Here is a 16,716-nt window from a genome sequence, read left to right on the forward strand (position 1 = left end):
ACAGAGAGAGCACACGCTTTCACGTCATACACAACACACGCAAACAAACCACTACAGCTGCCATTAATGATTATTTCATGTTAATGATATATATTTACATGCAACCTTGCAGTCCTGTTCAAGACAAGTGTTTGCAAAAGAGATATCTACAGGAAATCAATGACATATAAACACATCTATTATATACCCTCAAACTGTGATTGGTTGGTTTCGTGTCAGACGGCTTCTTGGGCCGTACTTGTTCAATGAAAGCTACTATCAAGTCCTAGAAAAACTACCTTTTCTTTACATTGCCCACAGTCAGTTCATCTATTTTCAGTTTTGCCCTGTGTTTCAACAGCTGCCGTCGCCTTAAAAGAGTAGCAAGCCTCTCACTGACACATATACTTACACACACTGCGACATCAGAGAGGAAGAGAGCTAGACGGAGATAGCTTTTAATGTGATTTATTGAGTTTGAATCCAGTGAAACGGATGTGTCTGACAGGAGGAGGAACAGCGGTTTCACGCTGCAGGTGTGTGGATGTCTCCTGGCGCTGTATTAAAACTGCACTCAATAACCTCTAGCGCTGATCTCAGACCTGTTCAGGTGACACGCAGTAACGGTTTTAGGCCAGAGGTTGGTTTGTGGATCCGTGATGAGGAAGTGAAATACAAGATGAAATGTAAAAGCAATATGTTAGACATCAGTGGGCAGGTTGTAGTGAATATGTTCTCTTGCTTGCCTGAGGTTTCAACATCTGGGAGTTTATGCATCAGTTGTTTGGTGCATAAAGCGCTGTGATCAGCCACTTGTACATCTTGTAAGCAGTTTTAACCTCATGTCTATGAACAAAAAAACATCCAGTACATGTTCCAGAGTGAATTCTCTAAATACCCCAAACCCCAATGCAGATTCACATCAGCTCCTCAATGTAGTAATTATGATCATTAACTTTTCACATGAACTCAAGTCAATATGAAATGAATATGTATTTATTTATTTAATGTCGCAGTGTTTATTATAAATGATTTATTCGTGTACCCTTATAATCTTTCATCAAAAACATGAACTTCCCCTCTCCCGTATATCTCAACCTGGGGGTGGGACTATACTGACTGTCCAATTCTTTCCCTCAGTATGAATACCTCACCCAAAAATGAATATTCTGTCATCATTTACTCACCCTCAAGATCCAACTCTGTATAAATGTCTTTGTTCTGATAACCACACAGAAAGATATTTGGAAGAATGCTTTTGTAACCAAACAGTTCTTGGACCCCATTGACCACAGAAGAAGATAGTTTGAAGAATGTAGGACAGTAAACCGTTCTGGGGCACTTTTGACTTCCATCGTCATTTTTCCTACTATGGTAGTCTATGGGGTCCAAGAACTGTTTGGTTATAAGCATCCTTCCAAATATATTTCTCTGTGTTCAACCAAACAAAGACATGTATACAGGTTTGGGACAACTAGAGAGTGAGTCTTTCAGCAACTATTTCTGAGGAACTACTGTACATTCACATTATATTACATACTTATGAAATGACACAAACAACTATAAAACTTTGCCAGTTTTAGAAAAAATATTTTGGAGGCAAAAAGGCATAACAATGTCTCTCGACTGTGTAAATTCCCTGTAAACTAGCTTCTTGTTTTTGTAGATCCATTTGTCACCTCTAGGGATGTGAAAGATCGTTCACCTTGAACCATGATCTGTGTTTGCAGTACAGCCTTTAAAGGCTTAAGGAAATCAATGTGATCTAAAAATAGCTGGGTCAATTCAATCATTTCCTTTTCTGTCTGTCAGACCTGGGATGGTCGTGGTATATGTACACAAAACATTGGTCTCTTTTGGTGGAAACAAAGCTGTCATTGTATTGTTGATTTCATATCGCCCTCCTGTCAGCTGACTGTGTCCCTCACACCAAAACTCTGCAGTAGTCAATCAGTAACTGTATGTCCCACGGCCCTGTGTAGTTGAGCGTTTGCCTTGTAAACAGGGAAATTGGGGCTTTATATTTGTCAAACACCTAAACAAACTTTACTGTGATGACGTACTGAGACTGGGAAACATCTCGCTGCATGTGTGTCCTGTACCGCCCGTGGTAATGATGTGGAACGCTCCGGTTCTAGGTTTCGATTTTGCAGCTCCTTGTTTGAGCAAGAGCATCTTGGCTGTTTCATCCCATGACAGAACCTGTTTGTTTGTGTTTATTGTAGGCTAATTAGAAATGCTGGTGTTAATTGATGGTAATAAATAGGTCAAGGAGGACTAATTGAAACTCCCTGAAGTGTGATGCAGTTTTTTTTATAATATGGTTTGTTAAACAAGTGTGTGTGTTATGTACACCCACCGCAGGAGACGGAGAGCAGAGAAACTAATATCTGCTGCTGTTTCAGGGCCTTTATCTTCACCCTGTCCAGATCCAACTTCCAGCTTGCAAATGTTTTCTCAGTAGAGATCACATATACCAACATTCATTTCTGTCATATTTGTGACTGGTTTGTAAGATACACTTTTGGCTCTTGCATTTAATTTGCAGATTTTGTCAAATTATCTAGATTTTCTTCAGGCCTCGTGCATTGTATTCACTAGTGTTTTCGTGACTTTGTCTTTTGATATATTTGTCTATACAGTACTTGGCTAAATTCTTAAGCCACTAGCAGCTTTTTGTGTTTCAGCATGATGTTTTAATGGCCGTCCATATTTATGTTAGGTACATTTAAGATAACAACAGGAATGCAAGAAAAAAGTAAAAGAAATCTTCAATGAAATCCCTTATAAAAATGAAAAATGTTTTTGGGTCGTAAAGTGAAGTAATCGTGTTTTTTTGTTTGCTTATTTTCCGTAAGGCAATGGCTTCTCAAGACTTTTCTGCTGAAAATGTTTACACATTATCATATGATGCCCTTGCTTCCTTTAACACTATTGCTTAAACGTAACGGTGGCCTGTGTTTTTTGCACAGTGCTCTATCTACTGTAATACAGAGCAGTTTCTCAGTGCACTATAACTGAGTTTGTTGTTTTGTGAACGGCCTCAGTCTTCACACAGTGCGGGAGGAGAGAAACACACTCCAGCATTCACTTAAACACAACCCCAAATCTCATCTCTTCTCTTCTGCCCATCCATCTTCCCTCCTCTCACGTCTTGTCTTGTTATCGTTCGATCTCATCTATTCTCATCTTGTCTCATCTCTTCACTTTTTTTCTCTTTTGCCCCTCTCATCATCTATTCTTGTCTCTTCAGCTCTTGTGCCATTCTGTCTTATCTCTTGTCACATCATCTTATCGCCTCTCTCGTGGTCTCATCTTTGACGTCTGCTCCTTAACATGTTTTCTTTTTTCCTCTTGTTTTCACGCAGCCGAAACACAATAACCGCAGTGCATTATGTATGTCAACAACACGCCAAGCTGAAAAATGAAGTCGCCATTAAGGAGTGTCTTACGAAGCGCCCCCCGCTACCTCAGCGAGCATTAATTTGTCCGCTGATAATGCCTTAATAATTCACAAACCGTTCCCTGAACACCTGGAACTGGGAATTAAAGTACCTCGCCACATAATAGTACCAAACTGTTCTACTCGAAGTGTGTGTGTATGATATCTGCCTCTGTGTTTATGTGTGTGTGTGTGTTTGTCCCATGGCTCTTTTGCTGTGGCATTGTGGGATTGCTGGCCCTTTACATCATCTAGAGAGCCGCTGGCCAAGTATTCCCTGCCGAGACTGGCTGTTTCTCTGATGTATGTGGACACCTTCTGTTTCCTACCATTGCTTCGCCCGCTTTCTGCACGGGTCTTGTGATATGCATCATCCTGCAGCTAAACTCATGGGAAACAATAACGTTGTGATGGTTAAGTATGTGTACGTGCTTATAGCTCATTGTTTTAAGGTAATGTTGTTCACAGTCTCAGGGTTTAAATAAGCCTGCTGAAACGTACCGCTTTATTTTTGGAAACGTCTGTTATTAGATAATATGCAAATGACTTAAACAAGGTTTATTTGTGAAAAGCTGGATGAACAGGTCGATCAGTGCTGTCAAGCGTGTTATAGAAACCACCACGATCCCTTTCACCGCGTTTTTAACAAGCGCTTTCATTTAAGTTATTACATTTTTATTTTTTACCCTATGGCAATTATTTTATCATCTAAATATAGATCAAATTGAAGTTCTTGTAATTAATTACTGTATAATAAATGCATTTCATGAATTCATTTGGCAGAATTATGGAGAGGTCTCACGGATTTAATAGACACAGTTGTGTTTTTCTTGACTTCAGAAGTCTAAAGGCCATTCATACCAAGAACGATCACTATGAAGTTTTAAACAATACCAGAGTCCGTGCCAAATAATACAAATACAGAGGAAATGTGTTGTTGGGATCACCCTCAGAGCAATTGGTTTTCTAGTGTGATAAAACATTGACAACTCATTTAAATTCATGTAAGAAATAAGGTGTGCTATATTGCGAATACGTCATGGCTGAAGGGCATTGCTAGGCACAAAGCAGAGCGTTAGTTATAGCACAATACAAATATTAAAGCCAAAAATATGTATTTAAGGGACAGTACAGCCAAAAATGAAAATTCTGTCATCATTTACTCACCCTCTGGTGGTTTCAAATCTGTATAAATGTCTTTGTTCTGTTGAACACAGAAATATATTTGGAAAAATGTTTACAATTTTCAGTTGGTGGACATCATCCACTACCATAGTAGAAAAATATATATAGTATAGTTTGTTGAACACAAAATAAGATATTTTTAAGAATTTAGAAATACAAACAGTTCTAGGGCACCTTTGACAACCAATGAATGGTAGTAAACATGTTCCAGAACTGAAAATTGCTAACATTCTTCCAAATATCTTTCTCTGTGTTCATACAGGTATGACATTACATGAGCATGAGTGAATGATGATTGAATTTTGGGGGAACTATCTCTTTAATGCAACTTTAATGAAGAAAAGCATTTTCCGCTAGAAAAAATGTATCCCTGAGCAATTAGAATCGAGGACTGAAGCGAACCGTTTTATAGACCACTTCACATACACTGGTCCACTGTATATCTTGCATACATAATTCAATCTTAAATATACAGTAGTAGTTCAACATTTTGATTTAGTTACAAATGTTTTGTTGCTTGTAATTTGTTTAAATGTTTGTGTTCGTGTTATTGTTACAAGACTAAAACAGGAAGTTCCTGTGGAACGGAGTTGAACCACAGCTGTTTACGCCATCTGAAGTGGTCTATAATTAAATGTACATGTAAATCGAATATTTGTGAACCTGACAAATTCATTTTGCATCATTGACCTCTGATGTGGTGTGGATGTAAATACTGTTAATGTTCTACTTTTTTGTGAAAAGGCCTTAAGAATTAGGAATCAGCCGATATGTACATTTTTGACGATAACTGATAATTATTGAACATTGGTATTCGTTAACCGATATGCAGTATCTAAATATTAATATAAAATTCCCCAAGACTGAAACAAAAAGCGGAAAACTGCTTTTATTTGAAAACATACACTGCAAACACAAGGTAACCATTAGTTCTCTTTTTCCCCTGAAAATCATGTACCAAGCCTACTTTACACCAGTAAATGATTCTCTTTACCTTCAACTTCTCTGGTATATTTTTTATTTAATATTTCATTTTATTTAAAGAGCAACCCAGACAAAATATTCTCAATAGCCACATGTCTAACAGGTCTCAAGACAGAAAGCATTCAGATTCAAACAATAAGCTTTTGTTCCTATAATTTACACATTCATAAATACTGTACCTACAGTAACAATGTTTTGCTAATAGCAGTTAGTGAATGATCACGACAGTACAACAGAACTGTATTTTAACTGTGAGCAGCGCAGCTGAAGAGTTTAACCAGAGGAAATGATTTGATTTATCGGCTAGAAGATATCAACCTAAATTGTATTATCGGCCGATAACATAAAAAATGACCATTTAGCGGCCGATACAGATATGGCTGATAATTTGTGTGCATGTCTTTTTAAGAATAAATACGAATAAAGTGACTTGAGAAATGTAGCAGCTGACATCGTCTCTCTTTTCTTATTGAGCGTAGAATGAAAATTCCTTTTCTGTGTGCCCTTGCCCACCAATTAGGGATGCACCGATCCGTGTACTTTATGAGTCTCATCATACTCCAGTACAATTTATAAGTAAATGTGTATATGTTTTTACCTTTAATACAGTACTTAGTTAATTGCATTTTAAAAAATCCAACTTTTCTACTTTTAAAGTAAAATACTTAAGTAAAAGAATGTGGTAGATTTTAATGTACTCAAGGATTAAAAGGTTAAAAAAAACAATTATTTAGGAAATCTAGTGGAGTAAAAAGTACAATGTGCTTTATAATGTAGAGAAGTATTTTCTGTCCAAAGTAAAAACACTCAAAGTACAGATATTTAAAATGTACTTGAAAGTAAAAATGCTTAAATACTATGAACCTCATTTAAAGATAAAAATATATGCTATTGTACTTTGATCAAGAAAAACAGTGCTAGTATCGGATCAGGATCAGATCGGCAAAGGTAAAAGTGCTATCAGTGCATCCCTACTGCCATTATACTTTTTTCTTGGCTCTTAAAGTGTTTATACTAGTTTACTGATGATTTCAAAGCCTCTTTTCACATTGAGGAAAATAATCTAGACCGTCTGCCCTCCTGATCTATATACTAGACTGGGGACTGGGTTGCTCATGATGTGAAGCACCGCTATGTTGGTAGGCCCAAACGTTCCATTAAATTAATAAGGAGTTATCACATATTTATGATAAAACCGTAACAGTCCCCGTTTTTATATCTAAAGTCTCACAGTACATTCTTACAATGCAAATGTCTTAAGTATGTAAATTGTTAATTATTTAAAGTCGATCATTTTCTCTTATTAGATATAGATTGAGTTATTTTCATTTTCATTAAAGTAGCGTAAAAAACATATCAGATCAGCAGACTGAGACACCTTAACATATGAAACACGTGCTTATTCTGAAATCTAAATAAAGATAAATACAGGCTGTATATGTTCTTTAAGTCATTTCTAAACATTTACACATGTGCCCAAAATAAACTTTACATTAAAAAAAAACCATCAGAAGTATCAATCAATTTATACACACATGTGAACTAAAACTTTCCACGCTTAAGCCACAGTCAAAATTATGATCTAAAATAACCCGTAACCCGTTTAAGTCAATGGCGCTCTCTGTCAGTTGTGCATTCCAAGATGGCGGCGCGATCCCTTCTGGTGGCTTCACCTCCAGCCATCAGTTTAGCGTTCTAGGTGCAATCCAGTCATTTATATAGATCAGTGGTCTGCACCCTGTTATTCTCATTCGTCAGTCATTCAGTACATTGAAGGATAGAGGTGCAATTTCAGTCACTTGATCAATGATAGGGGCGGATCAATTACCCTGAGGGAAGCTCATTGGATGTCTGTTGTCCGACTTCAATGGAGTGATAATGTATTGCACTCTCTCTCTCTTGTTACTGTGGCCTTGGGTCTTTTTTCTGCGCTTATTAAGATGAAAGATTATAATGTTCCAAAGGGGTTCGTCTTTTTTTGGTGTTTATGGCTATTTGTGTGCATATTTAGTTCTTTACTGTGTAATCCCATTGTGGTCGTTGAGAATTGTCCTCTTTGATGCTAAGATCTTATCAGTCAGGCTCTAGGCTAATGTGCAACATTTTCCTCTCTGTTGTACACTTGTTTTGCTCTGGAATTTGGATTCTAGTTGCATATATTAAGATTCAATCGTGTTGACTTCTGTTGGTTATGGTAGTGTCTTGTAGGACTTTTTTATTATAATTGTTAATTGAAATAAAAAAGTCCAAAATTACACTACACCCGTTACAAAAGCTTCTGCTCCTTTTCCTCTCTATCCACTTAAATCTGAATTTTCCATTTCAACATATATCACTGTTTGGATGCCAACCGAATTTATTTGGGTTCTCAGCTGTGTCTGAACCCCCCACGGTGAAGTGTCTGAATGTGTGTTTGTGGAGTATCACCTCAGCCGGGTGGGAGATAATTCAGTCCATGCTGGTGTCTGGAGGCCCGGTGTCCGTGTCCTTGAGCCTCTCACCTCCTCCACCAGCAGCGTCTCGGTCTGAGCCCTCACAGTCTATCGACGGCCACTGATTTGATTTCTGTCTGTGTGTGAGAGAATGACACAGACACGGATCAATGCAGTGTCTGGACACAGCACGCACTAGCGGTCACTCTAACTGACATTCATCAGAGGAGGAGAAAGAGCAAAGGAAAAGGCAGTGGCAGATGGTGAGAGTCATGATAGAAATAAGAAGTGAGAAATGGTTAAAAAAGAAATAGTATTTTAAACTCTCTCTATCCGTTTAAGGAAGACTGTCTGTGTTAATGATTTGTCTCGTAGAGTTCACAGAGGTGAGGAGACACAGCAGTCTGGCATTCAGTGGCCATACCAACATATGGTTTAAAAGTGAGGGGCTTTTGCGCACATCCAAATGGATTCAGGATGAGGTGCCAGTCAAAGCTAGAAACATGGGGACAGAAATTTCAAGTATTTGATTTTCCTGATTGCTTGACCTGTGAGGTTGGGGTTTTCAGACAGATGTCAGCTAGAAGTGTTCATAAAATATATATTTGGGTTGGCTCACTTAAATATATGTAAATACCCTTTTTAAATTGTATTTTGTTTCATTGTACCACCTTATCTCACTGTCGTCACCATTAGTTTAAAGCACCAGTATCTCTGGTGGTAGGACAGTTAATCCCATCAGCCCCTGCTGCACAGAGTTTTTTTACATACTGAAATACACCCTCCTGAACTGCCACCCTTATCCTAGAGCAGATTATTTAATGAAAAGAGGAAAAGACTCCACATGTGTTTCAAGAAGTGTTTCTCCACATGGTTTGCGAAATATATAGCCTGGCATCAGAAGATAACTGGAGCTCAGTTGCTAAGAAGATCCTATCCAGCTCGTTTCCACACACATTCATCTTAAGCTTCTGATAGACTGTTAAAGAGGATAGCAATGGGATGTAATTGCATTGAATATCCACACGGCGAAGTAAGGCGGTACAAAGGCATTCCCCTCACAGCTGAAAGTTTTAATACTGTTCCTCTCCTGTTGTGTAGTAAGAGACTATGAGGTGTTTTACATTACTGAAGTCTAACCTCATACATTCTTTTGAGCAGAGCGGCACTCGGATGATATTATTCATCACTGGAGACTCCCAGGGTTAGGTAGTAGGATCGCTTACGTTGGAATGCACGCTTGACTTAAACCACCACAAAAATGAGTGCTGAAAGAAAACAAAATTTGTTTTTACATGATATGCCTAGCAAAAAAAATATGTGCCCTTTCTCTGTGAATAGGATATGTCTTGTGTAATGTTCTTAACTCGGCTCAGAAATTGAACTGTGCTTGCTTTTGTAACCATTCGACAAGCAAGTCTGTTTTCAGAATCTCTGTGTAGATTGTGTGGCTTCAGAAAGCTTTCAGACGCTATATCATGTTAGCAGGGCAGCTTATCTCTTTTACTGTAGCCACAAACAGAGCTGTGATTCAGACACAGCCAAGTATGTTACAGTCGTGTAGGAGTCAGTGGAGAATGCACTGAATGGCTACGGCTGCTCCAACGATAGCCCTAGGATCAGGAATTGTGGGATATGATCCCAGAGTTGAGGTGACGCTTGAATGGGGCACAATGAGTCATGTAGGGCGTCTGTGGGTGGAGGTTCGGCAACACGATCCCACTTTTATAAAGCACAATGACGTTATTTTCCATTCACACACACACAAACACACATACATTCACGACAGAGGAAGACACCATCTGGATATCACACCTGCGACCTGATTCACATTTATACACACAAATAAGGTTGTGATACCTGCCGCTCCTATGTAGGCTCATGATAAATATTAAGGTGACCTGTGTGCTCATTGAAGGCTTCCTATGATGTTATAAAGCTCATCATTAGGTGAACCATGGGGCTTTACGTTAGATCTACAACACTATACTATAGTTTCATTTTCTAGTATCATTACTGGTGGATATATGTGGATACAAATAAAATATTTATCTGATATTAACCTTTTTTTAAAGAGGTTGTACAAATGCTTACTGTCTAATTGGGAGATAATTGCCCAGTATGAGCTACAAAGTGGACTAGACTTTACGATGCTTGTGAAATGTTGGGCAACACAAGACTATATGCCAGTGGGCCCCTTATGTCCAACCATGAATTCTGTCTGCAGTGGTGATCTTTTGGATATGAATGATCAAGACAATTGTTCCCACCCAGACTGTTTCCACCAGCTTTTAGGAAGGGTGTGGGCAAGCTAACGGAAATCCATATAAATTCCCCAGGCCTCAGGTGGCCCTTTGGGTAGAGTTGTATAAAAGACATTTGCCATAAGAGAGCAGATGTGGTTAAGAGCATAACATAGATGTCTTGAAAGTCCCTGTGATATTAAGTAATATAATGAAGGATGGGCTCAGCAGCCTTTCCTAGGTTGGTAGACGTCCTCCTGGTTATTGGAGAGGACCGTTGACACTAAAGGTGAACATAACTCTAAATTTCCCGCTTCCCCCGAAAGGTTTCCATCCAGCTCTCCTACTTCCTAAAGCACAGATTGGCAATGGATCCCAATCCCATAATGCATATCTGCATTACAACCAGCTGGCTATTACCGCCACAGCACCCTGAAATATTGAAATCATGAAATAGCCATTCAGATTGAGGCTTTATATTTAATAGCAGGGATATATCAGCCCTCTCCAGAAATGAACATATTATTGGGTCAGCTGTCAGGTCTGTTCTGAAGGGAGACGTGTCTCCATTACAGTGTCCATTATAGATGAACCTTTAATGTTCCAACACATTAGAGAGGACAGGACTTCCAATTACAACCATTTTACCCTTTGAGACTTTGATGTGCAAGTCAGTCTTAAATCTCGGGTCGTTTTAGAGCCTAACTGGCCTCTATCATTGCCCTGTCAGTTTGATGTTGATAAATGACATCTGGACTCTACTGTGCACACTGGCATCTGTTGGTCAGTTTCCATCCACGCACTGTTGGTTTTTTAAGATTGATAGCTTGGACATCTCGTGGTCTAGTGATTGTGTCAATTCAGCTTCTTTTAATGCGTAAAACCATAAAGTGTAAAAGCGTCAGTTGCTGCTGGTTTGGGCAGAAATGTTAGTCTGTGGTGGACAATTTTATGATCAAAAGAATTTTTTCATGGTCTACCAAATTTGTAAGTATTTCTTACTTTAAAGAACACAAAGGTGAATCTGTCCACGGTTTTCGAAATGTTGAATAGCAAAAAATATAGTAATGTAAAATAGTACAAGGGTGATTCATGCATTATATTCCATGTGTTCTAAAGACAAACTATGTGGTGGTATGTGAGAGCTATTTCAATTTTCAATGAATACAAAATTGTGGTCAGTCACTTTACAGAACATGTGACTTCTCCAGATTTAAATAAGATTTTTGGATCCCTATTCTCTTTATTACATGGAAAAATGTCACAAGGATTATTCAAAAATCCCTTTTGTTGCTCCACCCAAGAAAGTCTTACACGCATGGGAAAGTAAATGAGAACAGAATTTTCATTTGAATAGACACAATCAATGTCCCTTTAAACATGATTTGAATACTTGGACCTTATACCATATTAAAAATTTGCAGACTTGACTTCTGTTGCTCCACCTGTGATTGATGCTGTGCGCAGGTGCTTTTCTTTGCTTTCAGTAGAAGAATAAAGACAGCTGTAAGAAGAGAATAAAGCTATTGTATCGCCTTGTTTGCATGAGCATAGACCCAGAGGCGAGCTTTAACATGCTTTAACAATATCCCCACGCAAAGGTTGCTTGTATAATGGAGATGACACATAAAGCCAAGGCCTCACGGCCTCTTTTCCACCTGCCGTTAGCATGTTTTTAGTGATCAGATCAGTAATGGTATGGCACTTAAAAATATTACAAAGCAAGTGGTGGAATGACTAAAAGCGCATTTGGCGTTGAATTCAGCTATAAAGCCTAAAACTGATTTTTGATTATTTGACGTTACAAATTGCAGCTTTAATTTAGTTTCCTTTTTTTACAGGAGCTGAAGATGCCCCATCAGAATGGAGTTCGCGTCTCAAAGGATTCCTCTATGCTCACGGGATGGTCATGGAGATTGGAGGGTGATGGACTCAAACTGATTTCATTGGGACTGGCTATAGCTGCCATAATAGTGGCTTTAGTGATTGAGAAGTTCCACTGACACCACAAATTCACCCGAATGCGTCGGACGAGGCCTTAAAGAGTGTGCAGTGACCCCAAGGACTCCGCAAAGCATGAATGTTATTGTTAGTGTTTTAAGCTCAGATAAAGGTAAATGAAGCAGATAAGTTAGGGCCATTTTCTTTTTTTTTAACTACTGATTAAAGACTTCACGTTTTAATGTTTATTGTAATAAGATCGAAAAAAAATAGCCTTAGAGCAATGTTTCAGATATGCTTCTTGTTCCAGTAGGTTTGCAAATCAAAGCTTTTGTACAAGGATAGCTCGTAATCATTTTGGATTTCTGTTCGTTTTCAATCCCAGCAGTTATTCATTTTCAAACTCAGGTGTCTCGCTGTCTTGTTTGCGCTCGGAGCAACAGACTATTCCCGTCTTTGTTCACGGCATAATGGGGCTCTAATAAATGAGACTGCACACACGCAGAACTGTCTCCTGGGTAATATTCCTGGAATGTTTTCTCTGGTATTTTGACACGAGGGGGTCAGCCGCCTGCGAAACTACAGTGTGTTTATTACCCCATGATGACCACATATAATCAGTAGCTTGGCTGTGTATATTCTTATATGTCAGTTTAATTGGAAATGTAATGTTCTCGTTGACAAGATGAAGTATATAATGTAAGTATGTTATAGATATTTGAGTCTTTCGTCCAAATATCACATGAATGCAGTTAAGTGACTGTAAATATTATGCCATGGTGTGGAAAGCCACTCTAAACATCTCCATGTCCATTTATTTTTTCGTCCCCATTTGGGAACTTTAACAAATGCCGTCAGAGCCGAAACAAATGCCTTTATGGTCAAATGTGCAGTGTACAAATAATGATGTTGACAGTTTTCTTCACCACAGGACTGTCGTTTTATAAAACACTGCTGTGATGGAGAAAAGCATAAATATCATAAAACCGAGACTTTGTCAAAACATCTCAAATGAGTTTGTAGCTTGAGTACTCGCTGATGCAGTTTCCAGCGCTAAAGCCCTTGGGCATCATGAGGGTGTTCGGTCTAGTGTCCTTTCTGATGCCGTTCTGCCATTTATGAAAGAATCCTCACAGGAGTCAGCTCTGTCCAAATGAGCGTGTGGAAAAATGGGACATGCGAAACCTAAAGCAAGCAGGGATCCCTGGGCACATTTTCAGTCTAGGCTGAAGCTTTAGCCGAGCTGACGCCAGTCCACAGGGATGTAGTCAACACTCCTTGTGTGTGTGTTTGGCATGATGGGAGCAGGGCTTTCTGAACGATCCCTGGAGGAAGTTCTGCCTGCTCGGAGAAAGCTAACCAGCCAAATGAGAAGAGACTGCAGTACCTCAACACTGTGGAATATCCCTGTAAAAGAAGCCCAATGTGTCTCCTGGAGTGTAGAGACAAACATCAAAGACAGGAGGATCTTTTAAGTGAAAACTCTTGGAAAAGCACACGCTTTTCCCTGTTCTCAAATATCTGTACACTATATCGACGTGAAACAAATGCAACTACATTGTATCTGTAAGTTAAAGTTGCGCTCAGCAATGTTTTGATTATATCAATGAAAAGAACTTTAAAATTATGAAATCTGATGATGTACACCCTGATATTTAAAGGACCAGTGTGTCATTTTTTGGAGAGTATATTGACAGAAATGCAATATAATATACATGTCTTTCGAGGTGTATTAAAAAAACGTGGGTGCTCCAATCTATTCCACAGGATCTATATGACGCCTTCTATTTATCATGTAGAATTATTCATGTAACAATTCCAAAGAACAGTGTATAAAGAATTGAGAGATGGAAAGTAGGGCCGGCGGAATGACGTAATATGCTGTTATCACGGAATAAAATGTGAATCGTAAGAGATTCTTTTATACTGCGTAATTTCAATAAGTCTGGTTTACTCGGCGCTGTGCAAATTGGGAATTATGATGAAAATATGTGAATTAAATGCACACAAAGTAACAAATCAAATATTCTTCTGACCTTCTTTCTGTTTGTAGTTTTGTGATTCACTTCAGTACAGCGCAGTGCTCGTGCTGGAGTGCAGGTAGCTGCACGTGCATATTAAAACAGCTCATTCTCACGTATTTCTGATTTCAGATTGTTTTGTAAAGCTGTTAATAGTTTTAATACATTTGAACTTTAGGCATTACGAGGTGAAACTTGCGTTGAAATGCGCGATGATCCCCGTTTTGGGAGACTCGCAGTGCAAAGACAAGTGCTAGAATAAACTAACCGAAAAACAGAGAGTCGCACACTCTAAAAATGCGCATCTAATAGAGAGTGAAGAGCAATGATGACTAGTACAGACCCCATGAATACCCGTCAAAAAAACTCTACTGTACTGTACACATATGATATAGCCAGAAGATCATCAGAATTTAAATTGATATCTTTAGTATATTTTCATAACTTGCCTACATTATAACTATGGTGTGTTTTAAAGGTTTAGTTCGGGCTTGTCTTTATTTACAAGCTTTTTCTATGAAGATCTGGCAACACTGTCACTTTAGCGAAGGGCTCATGAGAGCAGGTACATAAGCCCAGTGTCAAAATAAAAAAATGCCATGATTTAAGGAATGTATGTATAAAATATTTGTGTTCGACAACATTTAGCGCTGCACAGACCCATTGGCATATAACATTGAAGCACCACGAGAGGAGAGAGCTTTGCATGCTTTCAGATCAATTTCACTGAGCTGCGAGGTCTCACGCAATATGATACAGTTTTGCAAGGGACAGGGTGGCTTATTTGTGTGTTACGTTAGTCAATGGCGCACCGCTAATTGACTTTGTTTTAGTCTATTGCGATTGAAGCTTGTTTCCCGCCAGGAAATAAACACATAAACACATTGAGTTGCCGTTAGAGTTTATTTCAGAGGCTAAAAAAACTATCGTCACTGAACTACTTACACTGAAAGTCAAGTGTCTATTGTGGGAGCGTCTTCACGATGACCCGTCAAAATAAAACACGGGTTAACCTAAACGCTCGAATAAAAAACAACTGTAGTGTTCTATAATATTTTATATAGCAAATTGTGGTATTCTTGTTTTAAATTGATCCCTAAATGTAGTTTTCCAAACTGCATTCAATTACAGGATTCTCTCTCCTAAACAACTTTTAAATGAAAGAAATCATAAATATAACTAAACTAATGTCACTCAATTGACCTTTTTCTCTTTTGTACTCATCTCACAAAAGACTACAAGCCTGTGAATAAAATATTACTTTATCTTTGTTCTTGTCTACCTGTTTATGAAACTAACATTGCTTTATGTCAAATAAATTGTCTTTATCTTGGGTCTGTAGTATTAGAAGTAGAGGGATTTTATCTGCAACTTCAATAAAAAGTAAATAGAAGAGTGAATTCTACTCTGATTCTGTTCTTGACTAACACAAACATGTGCAAATACATACAACATCTTTAGATATGCCATAGCCTGACGCGCACTTCAACTCAATGCGCCGTGGACCGCAAGCGTTGTGATTGGTCAGCTTGAACCCCCTCCCTTCAGTTAAAAAAACGATAGCGTCGGGTTTACTCGTAATTCATTTCGATAATTCATTCAGAAATGCGTATGTGTTGTTCTGAATTTAAAAGGGAGCGCTAAATGCTACTGAGACAGTGTACACAACAAAGCGCTTCTTCGGCTCTTGTCTTGGTTGCACAAGCAACACGTCTGTGGATAATGACACCTAGTGTCCATTGCCCACTGCGTAGGTCCGACGCAGAAGTAACAAAACAAGCAGAGACTCGCGTACGGTGGACCCAGACATGAGTATAAACGAGCCATGAAAGACAGGCTGAACACACGCACGTTTAAACGGCTCTGAGTGTACTGACAGCGGTGACATTATGGCCTGTGTTGCTGGCAACAGAAGATCGTCTTGGAGTCTGCAAAACGCAAGACTGACCGGCCGGTTCTTTGCATGAATTAGAGCGTGATCATATAATGTAACACTAGCAAAAAATGCATGAATCGAAAAACGATCACATTAACGCATTATTTTGAAAGCACTAGTATATATACATAATACATGGCACACATGCATATTTAACAAGAGCAAAAAAGTTTACTTTAAAATGAGGGCAATTCATTGATTCCAGTCTATTTGGTGGTGTTCAAATGGATTGGATCGCATATTCAATGACGACAGATTATCCAAATATTCCTATTTGTGATCTGTCACACAGCAGATTTTACCCACAGCCTCGTGATTTCTTCATGAATGACGCCACATTGTATCTCAGACCTTCGTGCATGTCGATTCATTAAAAGCAATTTGACTCTTTCTGGGTTTGTGGGATGGGAAGTCCTTGGTTTGTGCAGAAGGCTCTCGCTCTCAAAGATGATCTAATTTATTTTACACATAAAAGGAGACGAAGACATCCAAATGGCAGGTCGATACTGCCGTGTGTGTGAATATCAAAACACTATTTGTTCACAGTAAACAC

General features: G+C 38.7%; 1 protein-coding gene across 1 annotated transcript in view; it reads left to right on the forward strand.

The window, feature by feature from the left end:
- Positions 1 to 15,625, forward strand: part of cdkal1 (CDK5 regulatory subunit associated protein 1-like 1) — a 310,661-nt gene extending 295,036 nt beyond the window's left edge. Inside the window, exon 15 of the mRNA XM_079469382.1 lies at positions 12,107 to 15,625. Within this exon, the coding sequence (XP_079325508.1) occupies positions 12,107 to 12,268 (162 nt within the window). The 3' untranslated portion in view covers positions 12,269 to 15,625. The remainder of the gene's footprint in view (positions 1 to 12,106) is intronic.
- The last annotated feature ends 1,091 nt before the right edge of the window (positions 15,626 to 16,716 follow it).

Source organism: Barbatula barbatula, assembly GCF_947034865.1.
Source record: "Barbatula barbatula genome assembly, chromosome: 12".
Lineage (NCBI taxonomy): Eukaryota > Metazoa > Chordata > Actinopteri > Cypriniformes > Nemacheilidae > Barbatula > Barbatula barbatula.